The 19,022-nt window shown below is 36.9% G+C and overlaps 1 protein-coding gene across 2 annotated transcripts in view; it reads left to right on the top strand.

Moving 5' to 3' along the window:
* NUP35 (nucleoporin 35) overlaps positions 1–19,022 on the top strand; it is a 71,859-nt gene that overhangs the window by 16,131 nt on the left and 36,706 nt on the right. For both annotated transcript variants that reach the window (XM_032406693.1, XM_032406684.1), the window contains exon 5: positions 16,137–16,278. In XM_032406693.1, the coding sequence (XP_032262584.1) occupies positions 16,137–16,278 (142 nt within the window). The remainder of the gene's footprint in view (positions 1–16,136; positions 16,279–19,022) is intronic.

Raw genomic sequence — 19,022 nt, 5'->3', positions numbered from 1 at the left:
TTTTTGTTGTCTGATTGCTGTTGCTAGGACTTCTAGTACTATGTTGAACAATAGTGGCGAGAGTGGGCATCCTTGTCGTGTTCCTGATCTTAAGGGAAAGGCTCTCAGGTTTTCCCCATTGAGGATGATATTCGCTGTGGGTTTTTCATAGATGGATTTTATGAACTTGAGGAATGTTCCCTCTATCCCTATACTCTGAAGAGTTTTAATCAGGAAAGGATGTTGTATTTTGTCAAATGCTTTTTCTGCATCAATTGAGAGGACCATATGGTTCTTCTCCCTCCTCTTACTAATGTGTTCTATCACATTGATTATTTGTGAATGTTGAACCACCCTTGCATCCCGGGGATAAATCCCACTTGGTCGTGGTGGATGATCCTTTTAATGTATTGTTGGATCCTATTAGCTAGGATTTTGTTGAGGATTTTGGAATCCATATTCATCAGGGATATTGGTCTGAAATTCTCCTTTTTGATGGGGTCTTTGCCTGGTTCGGGGATTAAGGTAATGCTGGCCTCATAGAATGAGTCTGGAAGCTTTCCTTCTGTTTCTATTTTTTGAAACAGCTTCAGTAGAATAGGTATTATTTCTTCTTTGAATGTTTGGTAGAATTCCCCAGGGAATCCATCAGGCCCTGGACTCTTGTTTTTTGGGAGGTTTTTGATCACTGCTTCAATCTCGTTACTGGTTATTGGCCTATTCAGGTTGTTAATTTCTTCCTGTTTCAGTCTTGGCAGCTTATAGGTTTCCAGGAAGGCCTCCATTTCATCCAGATTGCTCAGTTTTTTGGCATATAGTTGTTGATAATAATTTCTAATAATAGTTTCTATTTCCTTGGTGTTAGTCGTGATCTCTCCCCTTTCATTCATAATTTTATTAATTTGGGTCCTTTCTCTTTTCTTTTGGACAAGTCTGGCCAGTGGTTTGTCGATCTTAATTCTTTCAAAGAACCAACTTCTAGTTTCGTTGATCTGATCCACTGTGTTTCTGGTTTCTAATTCATTGATTTCTGCTCTAATTTTTTAAATTATTTCTCTTCTAATGCATGGCTTAGGCATCGTTTGTTGCTTTTTCTCTAGTTCTTTAAGGTGTAGAGTTAGTTGGTGAATTCGGGATTTTTCTATTTTTTTGAGTGAGGCTTGGATGGCTATGTATTTCCCCCTTAGGACCGTCTTTGCAGTATCCCATAGGTTTTGGACTGATGTGTTTTCGTTCTCATTGATTTCCATGAATTGTTTAAGTTCTTCTTTGATTTCCTGGTTGACCCAAACATTCTTGAGCAGAGTGGTCTTTAGCTTCCAAGTGTTTGAATTTCTGCCAAATTTTTTCTTGTGATTGAGTTCCAGTTTTAGAGCATTGTGGTCTGAGAATATGCAGGGAATAATCTCAATCTTTTGGTATCGGTTGAGACCTGATTTGTGACCCAGTATGTGGTCTATTCTGGAGAAAGTTCCATGTGCGCTCGAGAAGAATGAGTATTCTGTTGTTTTAGGGTGGAATGTTCTGTAAATATCTATGAGGTCCATCTGGTCCAGTGTATCATTCAAAGCTCTTGTTTCCTTGTTGATTTTCTGTTTAGATGATCTGTCCATTGCTGAGAGTGGAGTATTGAGGTCTCCTACAATTAAAGTATTGTTATCAATATGACTCTTTATTTTGGTTAACAGTTGGCTTATGTAGATGGCTGCTCCCATGTTGGGGGCATATATATTTACAATTGTTAGATCTTCTTGTTGGATAGACCCTTTAAGAATGATATAGTGTCCTTCTGTGTCTCTTATTACAGACTTTAGTTTAAAATCTAATTTGTCTGATATAAGAATTGCTACGCCAGCTTTCTTTTGAGGTCCGCTGGCATGGAAGATGGATCTCCATCCCTTCACTTTCAGTCTGGATGTATCTTTAGGTTCAAAATGAGTCTCTTGTAGACAGCATATGGATGGGTCCTGTCTTTTTATCCAATCTGCAACCCTGTGCCGTTTTATGGGAGCGTTTAGGCCATTCACGTTGAGAGTGATTATTGAAAGATATGAATGAATTGTCATCATGTTGCCTGTGAAGACATTGTTTTTATAGATTGTCCTTGTAAATTTCTGTTGTATATCACTCTTGGGGTCTTTCTCCTTTTATAAAACCCCCCTTAATATTTCTTGCAGGGCCGGCTTAGTGGTCACATATTCTTTCAGTTTCTGCCAGTCGTGGAAGCTCTGCATCTCTCCGTCCATTCTAAACGAAAGCCTTGCCGGATAAAGTATTCTTGGCTGCATGTTCTTCTCATTTAGTACCCTGCATATGTCTTGCCAGGCCGTTCTGTCTTGCCAGGTCTCTGGATAGGTCTGACGTTATTCTCATTGATAGCATTTTTAAGTTCTGCCTGTTCACCTTTTATTTCTGCCCTTAGAGACTCTATGTTGCCATTAATTGATTTGTTCCTCCCTCTGTACGTAAGGAATCTCTTCCCCCTAACTGCCCTTAAGATGGTTTCCTTGGTTCTAAGATTTGCAAGTTTTACTGTTACATGCCGGGGTGTTGGCCTGTTTTCCTTGATCTTAGGAGGGGTCCTCTCTGCCTCTAGGACTCGAATGTTTGTTTCATTGCCCAGATTAGGGAAGTTCTCAGCTACGATTTGCTCAAATACATCTTCTAGTCCTCTCTCTCTATCCACTCCCTCCGGAATTCCAATTATTCTGACATTGGAACACTTCATGGTGTCACTTATTTCTCTGATTCTATTTTCATGGATTCTGAGTTGTTTTTCCCTGGCCTCCTCTTTTCCCTTTTGATCTATTATATTGTCTTCCAGGTCGCTTATTTGCTCTTCTGCCTCAGTTACCCTAGCTGTTAGATTATCTAGGTTGGATTGGATCTCATTGATAGCATTTTTAAGTTCTGCCAATTCACCTTTCATTTCTGCCCTTAGAGACTCTATGTTGCCAATTAATTGATTTCTCCATTCTAGCCATTGTCTTCACAATTGCCAGCCTGAATTCCATGTCTGACATCTTGGTTATATCTGCATCCATTTGTAAATCTGCAGCATAAGTCATAATCTCTGAGACTTTTCTATTTTGGGGGCTCCTCCTCCTAGTCATTCTGTTGATGGGTGTTTGAGGAAATGTATAGAGTCCAAATTATTGACCAGAACCCAAGCAAGATGCACCTGTTTTCTTGGGACCTTAGGGTTGCTGGCCTCTTGTTTTCCCAGCCTGTCTTCTGCGGCAGGGGCCTGCCGCACTGTTACTCAGGCAACCCTGTTTGGGCGGTGTTGCCCTGCCCCCCTGTGGCGGGGGATGGGCTCAGTGGGAATCAGTCTTTGGGGCTTTTGTTCTCTGGCGGCTTTCTGCGTCTCTTCCGTGAGTCAGAGCAGAAGAGACCATTTCCAACCCTCTGCCTCAGAGCAGAGAGATCGCAGTCTGTTCTTCAGTGAGCTCTCCAGGCCACACTGTCTCCGTTTCTGTCCGTGCTGGTATAAACTTCAGCGTCCTGGGTTGTGCGCCCCTCTGCAGCGCTCCCAGTCCTGCCTCCAGGTCAGGGCACGTCTCTGTCCTTTGTGCTTCTAAAACTGCCAGCCATTCCCAATTCGCATGTGCGCGACCCCGCAGCTCAGGGTTTCCATCCCGGGGGCTGCAGTTCCCCCGTGCGACCCCGCCACTCCGGGTTTCCACCCCGGGGGCTGCCCTAAAGTCCTTTCCCCGCCGCTACCGGTCTGCGAGTCTGCACCCCGTCTGCAGCGCGCGAGGCCGTCGCTCACCGGCGGTGTAGGATCCCCATGGCCAGACACCCTCCCGCTGCCGTTTATCCTCCGATATCTGCCTCCGGAATCATGGCTCCCCACTTCGTACCTCAAAACCAACCGCCTGCAATATTCTGTTTGTAGAGATCCAGATCTTACATCTCAGGCTGGTTTCGTGGGTGCGCAGAGTGTTCTGGTAGATATCCAGCTCAATTCCGGGGACCAGTTGAAATAGGGTCCCCTACTCCTCTGCCATTTTTCCCTCCTCTCTTGACCCTGCTGAAAATTTGATCTATCTTGGACTTTTGGCCTCCAGAACTGTGAGAGAATAAATTTCTTTTGTTTTAAGCCACCCAGTGTGTGGTAATTTGTTATAGGAGACACAGGAAACCAATATATATGTATATAATGTTTTGAGGCAGTGACATCCCAATACCAAAAAGAGGATTGGAGTATTTGTGTGCAACTTGGCATGGCATAGTGTTTAAAAAATATAATTACGGGCGCCTGGGTGGCTCAGTCGTTTAAGCATCTGCCTTTGGCTCAGGTCCTGATCCCAGGGTTCTCGGATTGAGCCCCGCATTGGGCTCCCTGCTCAGCGGAGAGCCTGCTTCTCCCCCTGCTGCTCTCCCTGCTGTTTCTCTGTCTGTCAAATAAATAAAATAAAATAAAAATCTTAAAAAAAATATATATATACACACACATATATATAATTAGAATAAACCATAATCTTATTCTAGGTTTGCGTTTGTTTTGGATATTACTGAAACAAATTACCACAGATTTATGGCTTAAAACAACTCAGATTTATTATATAAAAATTCTGGAGGTCAGAAGTCTAAAATATGTCTCTGTGTGCTAAAATCAAGGCATTGGTAGGTTCTTTTTCTTTTCTGTATTCTTTTCTGGAGGTTCTAGGGGTAAATCTTTTTTTTTTTTTCTCTCTCTCTCTCTTTTCCAGCTTCTAGAGTTGTCCATATTACTTGGCTTGTGGTTCCCTACCATCTTTGAAGCCTGTACTAGCCAGTTGGACCTTTTTTATATCACTCTTTTCCTTCCCCATTTAAGGAACCTTGTGATTATGTGGACCTACTAGGTTAATCCAGGATAATCTTCTCATTTAAGATCAGCTGGTTAGCAGTCTTAATTCCATCTGCATCCCTTATTTCTTTTTACCATGTAATGTAATGTACTCACAGTTTCTGGATATTAGGATGTGGGCATCTTTGGGAGACCATTTTCTGCCTACCATATTGACTTTTTAAAAATTAGTCCTCAAAATTTATTTACTCTCATGCCAGACTAACCATAGTACCATTGGGTGGCATCTAGTTGTGGTACAGATAATATTTTATATTTTAGTCAAAACAGTAAAAGCAGATAGTTTTTAAAAATCAAACAGTACTTAAATACTTATAATGAAGTGCAGCATTCTTTAGCTTTATTCCTCCAGAACCAACCAGTCCAGATCTTAGAGCTATTCCTTTTGGAATTTACCTCCATTTATCTAATTGAGATGCTGTATTAGTTTCCTATTGCTGCTGTAACAAATTACCACAAATTTAGTGGCTTAAAATAACTCTATTTATTCTCTTTCAGTTCTAGAAGTCAGAAGTCCAGAATCACTGGGCTCACATCAGAGTGTTGATAGGACCAGTTTCTTCTGGAGGTTCTGGGCAGAATCCATTTTCTTTTTTTTTTTCTTCCTCCCAGCTTCTAGCAGTTACCTGTATTCTATGGTTTGTGGTGCCTTTTATCTTCAAGTGTATCTCTCCAGTCTCTGTTTCCATCATCACATCACCTCTCTATAGTTAAAATCTCCCTCCCTTTCCCTTTTGTAAGGGCACTCATGGATATATTGGGGTCCCACCTGAATAATCTTGGATAATCTTCCCATTTCAAGATTGTTAATTATATCTGCAGAGTCCCTTTTGCCATATAAAGTAAATATTCACAGGTTCCAAGTATTAGGATGTAGTCATGTTGGAGGTCCATTACTCAGTCAGCCATATATGATTATGTTGCTAAATGATTTTCAGTTTTCAATATTGGTATATTTATCTTAAGGTAATTGGAGATAATCTATCTTCTCTCCCCTACATTACTGAATATAATTATATCAGACTTTATTCCTTTGTCAGTGTTTGCAACTATATAAACACTTTTTTATGCTGAACCAAATAGTGTAATTTATCCTTTCTCTAAAATTTTTTTTTTTTTTTTTTTTAAAGATTTTATTTATTTATTTGACAGAGAGAGAGACAGCGAGAGCAGGAACACAAGCAGGGGGAGTGGGAGAGGGAGAAGCAGGCTTCCCGCCGAGCAGGGAGCCCGATGCGGGACTCGATCCCAGGACCCTGGGATCATGACCTGAGCCGAAGGCAGACGCTTAACGACTGAGCCACCCAGGCGCCCCTCTCTAAAATTTTTATTTCTCTTTAAGTTAATAATTGTTTTTTTCCTGTTTGTCTGATTTTCTCTGTGCCATCTGCTCCCTTTATTTTAAGCAAATGTTGTTGCTAAGATACATATCTTTTTAAAAATGCTCAAAGATAGTTTCAAATACTTTTTTGTTTTGCTTTAAACTGAGAACTTCTCTCTTAACCTCTCTTTTGGCTGTTTCCTGTTTCAGCATGGTATACAGTTACCATCTTAGGACTTGCCTTAGCAAATTTCTAGATTTGAGCTATTTTCCCTAGATGATATGCTTCTTTCTTATTTTATTTCCTCATTTTGGTGAGGAACATATTTGAGTAGCTTTCTAAGAAAGCTTGTGAGGGAAATGAAATTTAAGACCTCATATCTGAAATGCTTTTTTTTCTGTCCTCACTTTGTATTGCTAATTTGGCTCGGTATAGTATTTTGGTTCAGAATTTTGGAGGCATCATTCCATTGTCTTCAAGCTTCTAGTGTTTTGTGGAAATCACGTGTGGTGATGATTTCTTAGGCTTTGTATGTGGCCTGGTTTTGAAAAATTTAAGATCTCTCTATGGTTTTGTTCTCAATTTCACAGCTGTGCCTTGGTGTGGGACTTTTTCATTGTTTTCCTGGGGAATTAATGGATAGATCCTTTAAATCAAGACACTTACCTACAGTTCTGGGAAATTTCCCTGAATTTGTTTCATAATTGCTCTTACGTTTTTTTGTTTCCTTTTTCTGGAATTCCTTTTGTTTGTGAGCTCTGCAGAGATTTCTAATTTTCTCCTTTTTCTCCCTTACATTGTCTTTTATATATGTATTCTACTTTCTAGGACATCTTTAACCTCAGTTTCCAACTCTCGTAATAATTTTTTATTTTGCCATTTTAAATTTCCAAGAACATTTTTGTTGTTGTAGTTCTCTAAATATACTTAAAAACATAATATCCTTTTCTTGTTTTATGGGTAAACTATCTTACCAGTGAGATTAATGTTTTTTTTTTTTATTCCTGCTCATATTACCTTTTTCCTTCTAGTTCTTATTTCTCTCTCTCTCTCTCTTTTTTTTTTTTTTCCAGTATTCTTTCTTTCTTGGTGGGGGTGTATTTAATTGAATGAGACACTAAAAAGGTACTTGGAATCTGTGCATGTATGTGGATCAACATTGGCTGGAGAGTGGAAATTAGTGGCTGTTTTGTCTCTTACTGGGCTTTACTGTAAGAGGAATGAACAGTCAGCTAGATTTTTGTTGGGAAAATCTCTGATTTCAGCATATGTAGGTCTTTTTTTCCTTCGAATTTAATTTCCCAAAGAAGAGTTCTTTACATTCAATCTTTATGTCTAAGCAGGTATTCTAAATATAGAAAAGGGAGAAGTCTCCTTTTCAATATGCAGATTTTCACTTAGTTTCCATACAGTTCTCTACTGTGATTGGACTCACTGGGTCCTGAGCCAGTAAGGTTCCCTTTCCTCAGATACTGAATTCTTGGTCTCTTGGGGGTGGAGTGACTGAAGGGTAGTCCTCTGGCTGCCTAAGATAAGGAAGGCCCTGCCATATCATTCCTTTTTATATACACTTTAAACAAGTTTTCCTTGATTTCAGCCAGCATCCTCTTTCACACCTTCCACAGTTCCTGTATTCTCAACCTGAGACTTTCTAGAATGACTGTCATTGGGTGTCTGACCGGGCTTAGAGATGAATACAAGTGTTCAGTTCGCCATGTTTGATTGGGTGTTGTTATATCCATTGTTCAATATACTCTTGGTACAATGAGTTTCTTATCTGAAAAGTCTGAGGAAACATTCCCCCCCAAGATTGCCCTTACTTCAGATGCCACTTGCAGATTTGGAGGTCCCCAAGGCTGCTCTCCATTCAGACCAATTGACTACAAATGCAGGGATTTCTCAAACCTACTCTTAAGGTTTGATAATTCATCAGAAAGACTCAGAACCCACTGAAAGTGCTATGTTTAAGGTTACGGTTTTATTATAGCAAAACAGTATAAATTAGAGCCAAAGAAACATGCATAGGGCGAAATTTAGGCGAGTTCCAAACATGAAGCTTCCATGACGTGTTACTCTCCCAGCATTGTTATGTGGTGCTTATACATGCAGTATTGCCAGCTAGGCAAGATTACTGAAGCCTTCATGTCCAGTTTTTATTGGAGTTTCATTACATAAACATGATTGATTGAGTCATTGATCAGATGGCTAAGATCAGTCTCCAGTCCCCTCCTCTGCCTACAGGTGGGATGATAGCATATGGCTCAAAGCTCCAACCAGAATCCCATGGTTGGTCTTTATGGTGTGATCTGCCCCCAGCCTGAGCATAAACTATCAAGTGCCCTTGAGGGGTGTGTGTGAATAACAAAAACACTCCTGTCTCTGGGAAAATAACTAGGGTTTAGAGGTTACCTCCAGAAACCTCAACAAAGGCCAGACCTCTCTTTGGTCTGAGGCCAAATTCTTTAGTACACATTATGCTACTTTGTTTCATGGTAAGAAGGTAACAACACTGCCAGAAATCTCTTTTTCCCAAGTTTCATATGCCATGTATCTGTTTAAAATTTACCACTCTTTTTATCTCTTGTTTTCATTGATGTTAGTGGCCTATTTTGAAATAATTGAATCTTTTCCTTAATTGAAGACATTTCATAAAGGGTAATAAGGTCTTTTGCCCTCTACTTTAATTTGATCTTATGAAGAGTGTTTGAATAGTGATTTACCAAGGGAGACACATTACAGTCCAATTTGATGTGGTTTGATAGGTATACTTTATTTTCATCTTACAAAGCTTAGCATGTGGGTACCAGAAGTCTGATTGAAAGGAAGTAAAATCAGTGGAGCAATTAAACATTAACAAGGTGGGGGGCAATTATGCTAAACTTATGTAAATAGTTTTAGATTATGTATAAGTAATTACATTTTTCAGAGTAGTTGACAGGGCAAAAATTAGATTGCTTATTTGTTTGAGACTTAATTTTGATTTGTTTTATTTTTAAAGGTCATAATGGTTGTCTCATTTTGAGCCTTCATTTAATTTCTTGCTTGAAGGTTATTCATGATGTAGCATTACTAAATTGAACCTTTTTAATGGTAATACACAACATAAAAAATTGGAATTGGCTTCAGATTTTATACTAAAATGCCTTTTACTATCTTTTGTATGTTAAAGGCATGTCTTTGTAGTAAGAACTAAATTTATTTAAGAGTATCTTTTGTGTGCTTTTGCTTATTTCCTAAAGGGATAGTTGATAAGTTAGTTGATAAGCAGACAATTGTCAAGTAGCATGTTCCATTTTAAATTGTCTTCATTTTAAAAATGTGTTGTACTTATTAAATGCATCTGTGATGATGAGGAAAAAGAATAATTGTTAAATGTATTATATCATGTATGCGGTTTGACTTTTTTCAACAAATTGTATTGTCTCTTTCTTAAGCATGAATTTGGTTTTAAAAGATAAATCTGTAAGACTGACCCATGTAATATACTGAGATTCCATTTCCTTCTTGTATACCTTTTCATTTTCTTTAGAGTTAATAATGATTGCATATCTTCACTTGTTTGATTGCTTTTATAAAAAATACTTGAATATTCATTTTTCAAGCTTTCTGGCTGCTGAGCTGTTTTTGTTAACCTGGTTACTTGATGACAGAACATAAGCAGTCAGTCTTGAGCATCTTACCTTGTTTTCTAGTAGTGTCTTAAGATAGTGTTCTGAATTAAATAGATGCTTTAATAATGCCTATAGATTTGAGGTGATCTGAAACATATTTTTCGGAAAGAAAGGCTGTGTTACTAGGTTAAATTAGATTAATTGTGGGTTTCTAAATTTGAGTCCAAATGAAGTATATGGATTCAAGTTGTATAGCATACAAAGAGTTAAGAATTTTCAAATCTTTAGGTGACCATATTTTTTTTCTCTTTAGTTAGAATCACATGGTTGCATTATAGTTTTTACTTAATTGGTACCTTTAACTTTTGATCCTGTTGAGAGTATAGTTTTGGTTTGGTACCATCTGGAGGCAAGAGTTGGACATCATTTGTGGAAGTCTTTTAGACTTGACTCTGAATATATTTGTGCCTTCAGTGTAAAAGAGTAATTGTACCAAGTACATCATTTATATTGAAATTCTATATTGTTAAAAGTTAACTTTTGTGAGTTCTTATCTACCACTGTTCCATTTGATTATTGGAGTAACAGTTAATTCTTAGGGATATAATAACTAAGGGAAACATTTATTACAAGTTCCAGATACGGTTGACATAAAACATTGTTTAAGTTTAAGGAATACCGTGTGTTCATTTGACATACATATATTACAGAATGACTGTGGTGTAAGCTTTCAAGTATATAATACGATATTATTAACAATAATCACCATGGTGTTCTTTACCTCCCGAGAACTTATTCATATTATGAATAAGTTTGTACCCTTTGACTAACATCTCCCCATATTCTGCAGCCCCCGCGCCATAGTAACCACTACTCTCTTACTCTGAGTTGGGCTTTTTACATTCCACATAAAAGTGAGATCATACAGTATTTGTCTTTTCTTTGACTTCTTTCACTTAACAGCATGCACATCATGCCCTCAGGTTCTATCCTTGTTTTGCAAATGGCAGGATTTCCCCCTTCTCATGGCTGAAAAACATCCATGACATATATGTATCACCCCTTCTTTATGCATTCATCCACTGAGGGACACTTTGATTGTTTCTGTATCTTGGCTGTTGTGACTAATGCTGCAAGGAACATGGGGGTGCAGTTATCATTTTGAGATCCTGTTTCCATTTTCTCTGGATATGTACCCAGAAGTGGGATTGCTGGATCATATAGTAGTGCTATTTGTAATTTTTGAGGAACCTCTGTACAGTTTTTCATAGTGACTGTACCAATTTATATTCCCACCAGCAGTGTACAAGGATTTCCTTTTCTTCAAATCCTTGACAACACTTAGCATCTGTCTTTCTGATGATAGCCTTTCTAAAAGGTGTGAGGTGAAACCTCAGTGTGGTTTTGATTTGCATTTCCCTGATGATTAGTGATTTTGAGAACCATTTTTGGTACCTGTTGGCTATATGTGTGTCTTTGGAAAAATGTTACTCAGTTCCTCTGCTGATTTTTTTTTTTTTTAAACAAATTATTTGGTTTTTTGTTGTTGAGTTGTATGAGTTCCTTATATTATATATATTTTGGAGTAACCCCTATCAGATACATGGTTTGCAAATATTTTCTTCCATTCCATATGTTGCCTTTTCATCTTGTTGATGATTTTGTAGATGGCTTTGATAAGTATGGACTTTAACAATATTAATTAATGCTTCCTATCCATGAACATGGGATATCTTTCCATTTGTTTGTGTCTTCAGTTTCTTTCATCAAAGTCTTGTGGTTTTCAGGATACAAATCTTTCATCTCCTTTGTTGATTTTATTCCTATGTATTTTATTGTTCTTGATGGTATTTTAAGGGGGATTGTCTTGTTTATTTCTTTATTTTGTTGTTAGGGTGTAGAAATGCAACTGATTTCTGTGTGATTTTGTATCTTGCAACTTTACTGAATCCATTAATTAGTTCTAAAAGTTTTTTAATGGAGTCTTTAAGATTTTCCATGTACGAGAATCATTTTATGCGCAAAAACAGTTTTGTAGCTTTCTTTCCAATTTGGATGCTTTTTATTTTTTATTTTTTTCTTGCTTGGTTGCTCTGGCTAGGACTTCCACTAATATGTCAAAAGGAGTGGTAAGTGGGCACCCTTGTTCCTGATTTTAGAGGAAAAACTTTCCACCTTTCACCATTGAGTATGATGTCAAATGTGGGCTTGACATATATGGCCTTTATGTTGAGGTAGGATCCTCCGATACCCAAGTGTTGAGCATTTTTATCATAAGAGGATGTATTTTTGTCAGTAGCTTTTTCTGCATCTATTGATGATCATCTGATCTTAATCTGGCTTTTGTGTCAGAATAATGCTGGCCTCATAAAATGGAAACCAACATTTATTGAACCTCTTAAACATGCTCTTTCAGTTAATCTTTAATTATGTTGGATAGGTGTTTTATATATGTTTGTGTTTTGTGTTCCTCATATATAGAATGCAGAACATAGGTTCTATCTCATAGAATTGTTTTTAGTATTAAATATGAATACATGGAAAGAACCTGTAAGAGCACCTTGAATATAGTATAAGTGCTCAGTACTTGCTAGCAATTATCATTAATATTTTTATTGTTTTTGTTTTTATTTTTGTTGTAATATTTAGGAGGTGAGGTTCAATAACTTGTTCTAGTTGTGACAATAAGTAATAGAACTACATGTGAACTAACTACAAACCCATTTACTATCTTCCCTCTCATCTTCCCGTAATGCTGTCTACCAAGGTGAATGATTAGTCCAGGGCTAGCAACACTAGCCTTCTGCCATCCAATCCAGTCCTCTTCTGGTTTCCTAACACAATCACATATTGCCTTCCAAAAAAGCAAGATATTGTACCTTTTTCCCCCATACATTAAAGATATTTATGTATATATATATATTTTGTAATTCACTAGCAGTTGGAACATGAGGATCTAAAATAAAATAATGATGTCCCAAAATAAAATTTGGAGGGCTGTTCAGGATTCTTTTTAAAATTTAGTTTGACCTTTTGAGTGTTATAGCTGGGGAGTAACTTGAGTCTCCGGTAGTACTTTGTTGTGGATTAACGGTGTGTCACTGTGACTGGTCATTGAATATGTTTGGTAAGAGAACTTTTTTTGTATGGTTCTGAGAAAATCATTTGGTATTCATAAATAGGAAATTAATGAATAGGAAAACTCAGTTACCCTTTTTGCATCTCAGCTTTGGATTTGAATAGCTTTATTATTCATTTCCTAATAGCAGTTCCTGTAAATTCTTTCATTTATCAAGCATTTTTATGGTATATAGGATATACTCAACCCAAGATCAGCATTTACCAAAATACGTGTTTTATGAAGGTAAAATGGCATTATAGGAGATTTGGGGTTGAATAAAGTTAAAAATATTTCTTTATTCAATATTATCTTTCAGAGTTTTTTATGTGAATTGTAAATCTCCCATCAGGATAATATATATAGTATATGGCCTTTTATAAAACTTAACATAGTAGCTTTGTCCCCCCCCCCTTTTATTTATTTTTTTTAAGAGCATACTTTCAGAGCTCCATCTGACTACAAACACTTTGAAATGATTTAGGTTGATTTTCATCTCAATTGGGAATTCAGGACAAATGACTAGGCAGCAGATACAGCAGACACATAGTTAGAATGTATTGAGCAGGGGCGCCTGGGTGGCTCAGTCAGTTAAGCGTCTGCCTTCAGCTCAGGTCATGATCCCAGGGTCCTGGGATCCAGTCCCGCATCAGGCTCCCTGCTCCGTGGGGAGTCTGCTTCTCCCTCTACCCCCCTGCTTGTGATCTCTCTTTCTCTCTCTCTCTGTCTCTCTCTGTCTCTCGGATAAATAAATAAAATCTTTAAAAAAAATTAAAAAAATGTATTGAGCAGAGAGCTTCCAGAAATCAGTAAACTGGATTGGGAATCATGTACAAGGCCCTGTAGTTGTTCTCAGACTTCTTAGTTTCAGGGTCCTTAATACTCTTTTTTTTTTTTTTTTAATATATTTATTTATTGTTTTAGAGAGAGAGAACATGGGAAAAGGGGCAGAGGGAGAGAGAGAATCCTCAAGCAGACTTCTTGCTGAGCCCAGATCCTGACTCAGGGCTCTATCTCAACACCCTGAGATCATGACCTGAGCTGAAATCAAGAGTTGGATGCTCAACTGACTGAGCCACTCAGGCACCTCTTGGGTCCTTAATACACTCTTAAAAATTGAAGCCCAAAGAGCTTTTGGATTATAGCTGTTGATATTTACTACATTAGAAATTAATATTTTGCAGTATGTATTAATTCATTTAAAAGTAATTTGTTTCATGTAAACATAAGTAACCTTTTTTTAAAGTAAAAAATAACTTTATATAAGAAAAGATTCTCATGAGAAGAGTGACATTGCTTTGTGCTTTTCAAATTTTAAGGTCTGGCTTAAGAAATAGCTGAATTCTCCTGTCTACTTCCATATTCAATCTCAATTGATTGAATCGCATTAAGTATCCTCTGGAAAGGTCCACTGTATACTCATGAAAGAGTGAGAGTGTAAAGGCAAATGAAACCTTAAAAATGACTATGAAAATAATTTTGACTTGACTGATCCCATGAGAGGGGTCATCGGGAGCTCTGGGTCTCCAGTGCACATTTGTAGAACTGCTCCCGTAGTAAATACAAGTGTTAACTACATTACTTCCTAAGAGCTCATACTTTGAATTTGGATTGCCTAGATTGTTAGAATCAAATAAAATTGTACATGTAAAAAATGGTACAATAAATAATAAAATGCCTGCTGTTCATTATTATTTCAAGATTTTTGTCCTGTTATGTCACTTTCGCTCAGTTTTCCATTGGCTTCCCAACTCATTTGAGGTAAAAGCCAGAGGCTTTATTTACAGTGGGTTGCAAAGGTTTTTTTTCATCCTCTGATTTCTTGTTACCTCTCTGTGTTCATACACTTGTTTTGACCTCAAATGCCCCTCCTCACTGTGCAAGTACTGGTTTTCTTACTGTTCATCAAACACCAGTCATATCCTTTCTCACAGCCTTTGTACATGATTTTTTTCTCCAGTTAACATTTACTTCTTCAGATATTGGCATGTTTTATCCTCCAGTTCCATTGGGATTTTGGTTTTTGGCTTAATGGCACCTCAGTGAAATCTTTTTTTCATTTAACCCTTCGATGTATGATATATACACATTTCCTCTCTTCCTTCTCTGCTTTATTTATTTATTTATTTATTTATTTTTCTGTGGGAGTTTCTGTTTTCTAACATACTTTATTTACTTGTTTGTCTCTCTTCCACTAGAATTTAAGTTCCATTAGAGATAGGTGGGTTTTGTTTTTTGTTTTGTTTTGTTTTTGTTTTTGTTTTTTGGTCTAACTTGTTCATTACTGTATCTTCAATACCTAGAATATGCTTTAGTGCATTTTTTTTTTGAGAGAGCGTGAGCTAGGATGGGGAGGGACTGAGGGATAGGGAAAGAGAATCCCAAGCAGGTTCCGTGCCCACCGTGCAGCCCGACATGGGGTTTGATCTCACCACCCTGAGATCATGACCTAAGCCGAAATCAAAAGTCGGATGCTTAACCAACTGAGCCACCCAGGTGCCCCTGCTTGGTGCATATTTAAGTGCTGAAAAAATATTTTTTGTTTGAGTGAATCATTATCATTACTACTCCGAAGATGAAAGAATAATCTCTGCTTCTCAGAAATGTGTGGTCTCAGTAAGACAGTGCCTTTCAAATAAAATGAACATGTAAAGCATTTAGCTTGGCATTTTGGACATGTAGCAGTACTCACTAATTGGTAGCTGTTATTGAAGGATAAGCAAAGAAAGAACAGAATTAGACATTTCAGATAAAAATGACCTGAATAAAAGAACACTGCATTTACATCTCAGGAGCTAGGGTAGATACATTTTAGGGGAATATTGAAAAAACAAGGTTGGAACTATATTGTTCAGGCCAAGACATTTGGATTTTTCTGTAGGTAACGAGTTATTGCATATTTTTAAGGCAGAGGTGCTGTGATGACAGTGGTAGGTTTGGAAGATGAATCCAAATGGAAATCCTTAAGGTTGATTGGAAATCCTTCTGGTGTAGGCTGAACTGGAAATTAAAACATTAGCAAATTTATAATAACAAAACTTTTGCAAAATCATAAGTTATGCTCAGTTATTAATGAGCTCTGAAATTATATGGTAGTATAAAATTATCATTTGATTACAGTTGTATATTTTGAACTATGTTTGCAGTTGCCAGCTTTTAATGTATTTTTTTCATTTAAAACTGAGATCTTTGATTTAAAATAAACCAAGATGTTTATATTGGTAACTAACTTACTAAATATACTAATCTAGGGCAAAGTATGTTTAGTCCAGCAAACATTGGTCAACCACGAAAGACAACATTATCTCCTGCACAGTTGGATCCTTTTTATACTCAAGGAGATTCTCTGACTTCTGAAGATCATCTCGATGACACTTGGGTGACTGTGTTCGGGTAAGGTTTCTGAATCATTTACCTTTCCAAAAAAAAAAAAACCCATCCCCAGCATTTATAATAAACAAACATACCAAAAAAAAAAAAAGGATTGCACAGCAAATGCTCATATATCTGCCAACCGGCTTCTACAGTTGTTAATATTTTACTTACATTCATTTTATCTTCCATTAATTCATCTTTTTTTGTTGGTACATTTCAGAGTAAGTTGCACACATCACTACAAATCAATCACCCTGACACTTCAGAATGTATATTATTTATTTTATTTTATTTATTTATTTTTTTAGAGCGGGAGGGATAGGGGAAAGAGAATCTTAAGTAGGCTCAATGCTCAGGGCAGAGCCCTACGCGGGGCTCCATCTCACAACCCCTGAGAGCATGACCTGAGCTGAAATCAAGAGTCAGACACTTAACCGACTGAGCCTCCCAGGTGCCCCCAGCATGCACATTATTAATTAGTGTTCAATATTTGTATATAGTTTTTTTTTAATCATTTATCTGTTTGCCACTTCTCATATTCTTTTCTCTTAAGCATATTTGCTGGATAATGGAACAGGATTGCCTCTTTAGACTTAGGAATCTCCTTTCTTTGTAGTGGTTATTACTCTGCCCTTTTTTTTATTTGAGAGAGAGAGCACGAGTACGGGGAGGAGCAGGGGGAGGAGCAGGGGGAGGAGCAGAGGGAGAAGCAGACTCCCTGCTGAGCAGGGAGCCCGATGTGGGACTCGATCTCCGGATTCCCGGGATCATGACCTGAGCTGAAGGCAGACGCTTAACCGACTAAGCCACCCAGGTGCCCCTATTACTCTGCTTATATTGGACTTCACCAGTTTGGAACTATCAAATTGAATTTCATTTGTATATGTACATATTGTGTCACAAGGTTGGTACTTTATAGTTACAGGATATTGAGTATTAATAGAAATTGTACATGCCCTATATGCATTTTGAATAGATTTTTAGATTAAAAAAAGTACTTTAAAGCATTTTGGAGATCATACTGCATCATCTGCAGATGAGAAAACTGAGGTTTTAGATTAAGTGATTTATTCAGAGGTTTACATCTAGTTATTAGTAAAGTGTCAGCAAAAAACCTGAGGTCCTTTGATTTTTAAGCTGTTATTGTTCATACTGTACTACATAAGGTTTGCTTCTGAAAGTGTGATATGTCATACTGATATTGGGTCTTACTGTATTTAGTTTTGGGGTAAAAAGTGAGCTTCTTGAAGAACAATGCACAGTAAATGTTAGTGGACTTTATATATTCAGTTTATTTAAAATTTAAAAATTCAAAGGAATATATAAGAATCTACAGTGAAAACTACTCCTTCCTACTTTCCCCAGCTACAATTTTTCTCCCCTTTAAGGCAGTATTGGCCACCTGTTTTTTGTGTAACCTTCCAGAGAGATTCTATGTGTTATTGATCCTCTTTAGGTAAAAAATTGGGATCATCTTATTCTCCAGAAAGCCTATTCATAGCAATTGGATGGCTTCTTGATTGTTTTTTTCTTTTTTATGTTTAAATTTTCATATTCTCTCACGACATGGCTATGCCTTTGAACTTGGATGTCCACTCCCAAATCTGTTTTGGGGCTCAGTAGTAATGGTGTCACTTTTAAGATTCCTCAGTAATTAGATAAATTACTTGACGTTCTTCTGCTAGTCTTTTTCTTCATTTTTAAGATATACACTTTCCCACCTATTAATTTTCTGTTGGTTTTATGTTTTAGTAACCCTGTATATGAGTTTGATTGCAAGAACTGAAATGTTTTCTTCTAAGGGATAAAATATTTTGATCATTTATAGGGTAGTACATCTAAAATATGTATGTTCTTTCTTTGATAATTTAACTTTTTCCTGTTGATTCAGGGTCATCATGAAATGTTATTCATTATTTTAAGGGGTTCTTTTACAGGATAATGGAATGTTTCCACTCAAAGTGGTCCCTAGAGTCTTAGAATTTCATTTTATTTTTCAAGTACCTCCCTCACTTGCAACTATTATTTTTCTTTCATTTTTATTTTCTTCAACTCTGCTTTGTAGGCACTTTGCCTTATTTGTTGCTTTTCTTTGAGGTTACAAATCTTATATCCAAACATATATAACATAAAATAAAATTTCAGTCCTGAATGCAGTATTTTACTCATACGCATTTTAATATATGGACTTTATCATTTATTTTTGTGACTCAGATTTCTTTCCCTTAGGTTCTAATCCAGGTTCTTGATAACTGACGTTACTTGTTAAGGAAACTCCAGATTTTCAATTTAAAATAGCTTTATTGTTTGGACTATAAAAATAGTGTCTGATAAAATATTTAAACCATACAGAACTTGAAGAAGAAAATAAAAATCACAATTTTCTCAGAGATTTTTGGCTATTAAAACCTTGGTAACCATCCTTTTAAATGTTTCTATACCATTGATATTGGTACTGACTTTTCATTTTTGTTTCAGAACTAAATTTCTGAATTTTCAGTAGGTGCTCAATGTATAATAATATGAGTATATAATTTAAAATTCTTTTCCTCTTAATAACTGTAGTATACCTAAGTATTTCACACACACACACACACACACACACACGCTCACACACCCTTGTAAAATATATGCAGAGCTGCAACATCATAGTTCTTTCCTTAAGGGTATGGTAATGGCAGTGAGAATGGAATTTTAGAGTTTTCATAGATGGAATCTGGGGATGGAGAAGAATGGCTGAGTCAAAACTAACTTTAATATAT

This window comes from Phoca vitulina, unplaced genomic scaffold (genome assembly GCF_004348235.1).
Source record: "Phoca vitulina isolate PV1807 unplaced genomic scaffold, GSC_HSeal_1.0 scaffold1, whole genome shotgun sequence".
In the NCBI taxonomy this organism is placed as follows: domain Eukaryota; kingdom Metazoa; phylum Chordata; class Mammalia; order Carnivora; family Phocidae; genus Phoca; species Phoca vitulina.
This window is presented reverse-complemented; position numbering and strand designations above follow the sequence as displayed.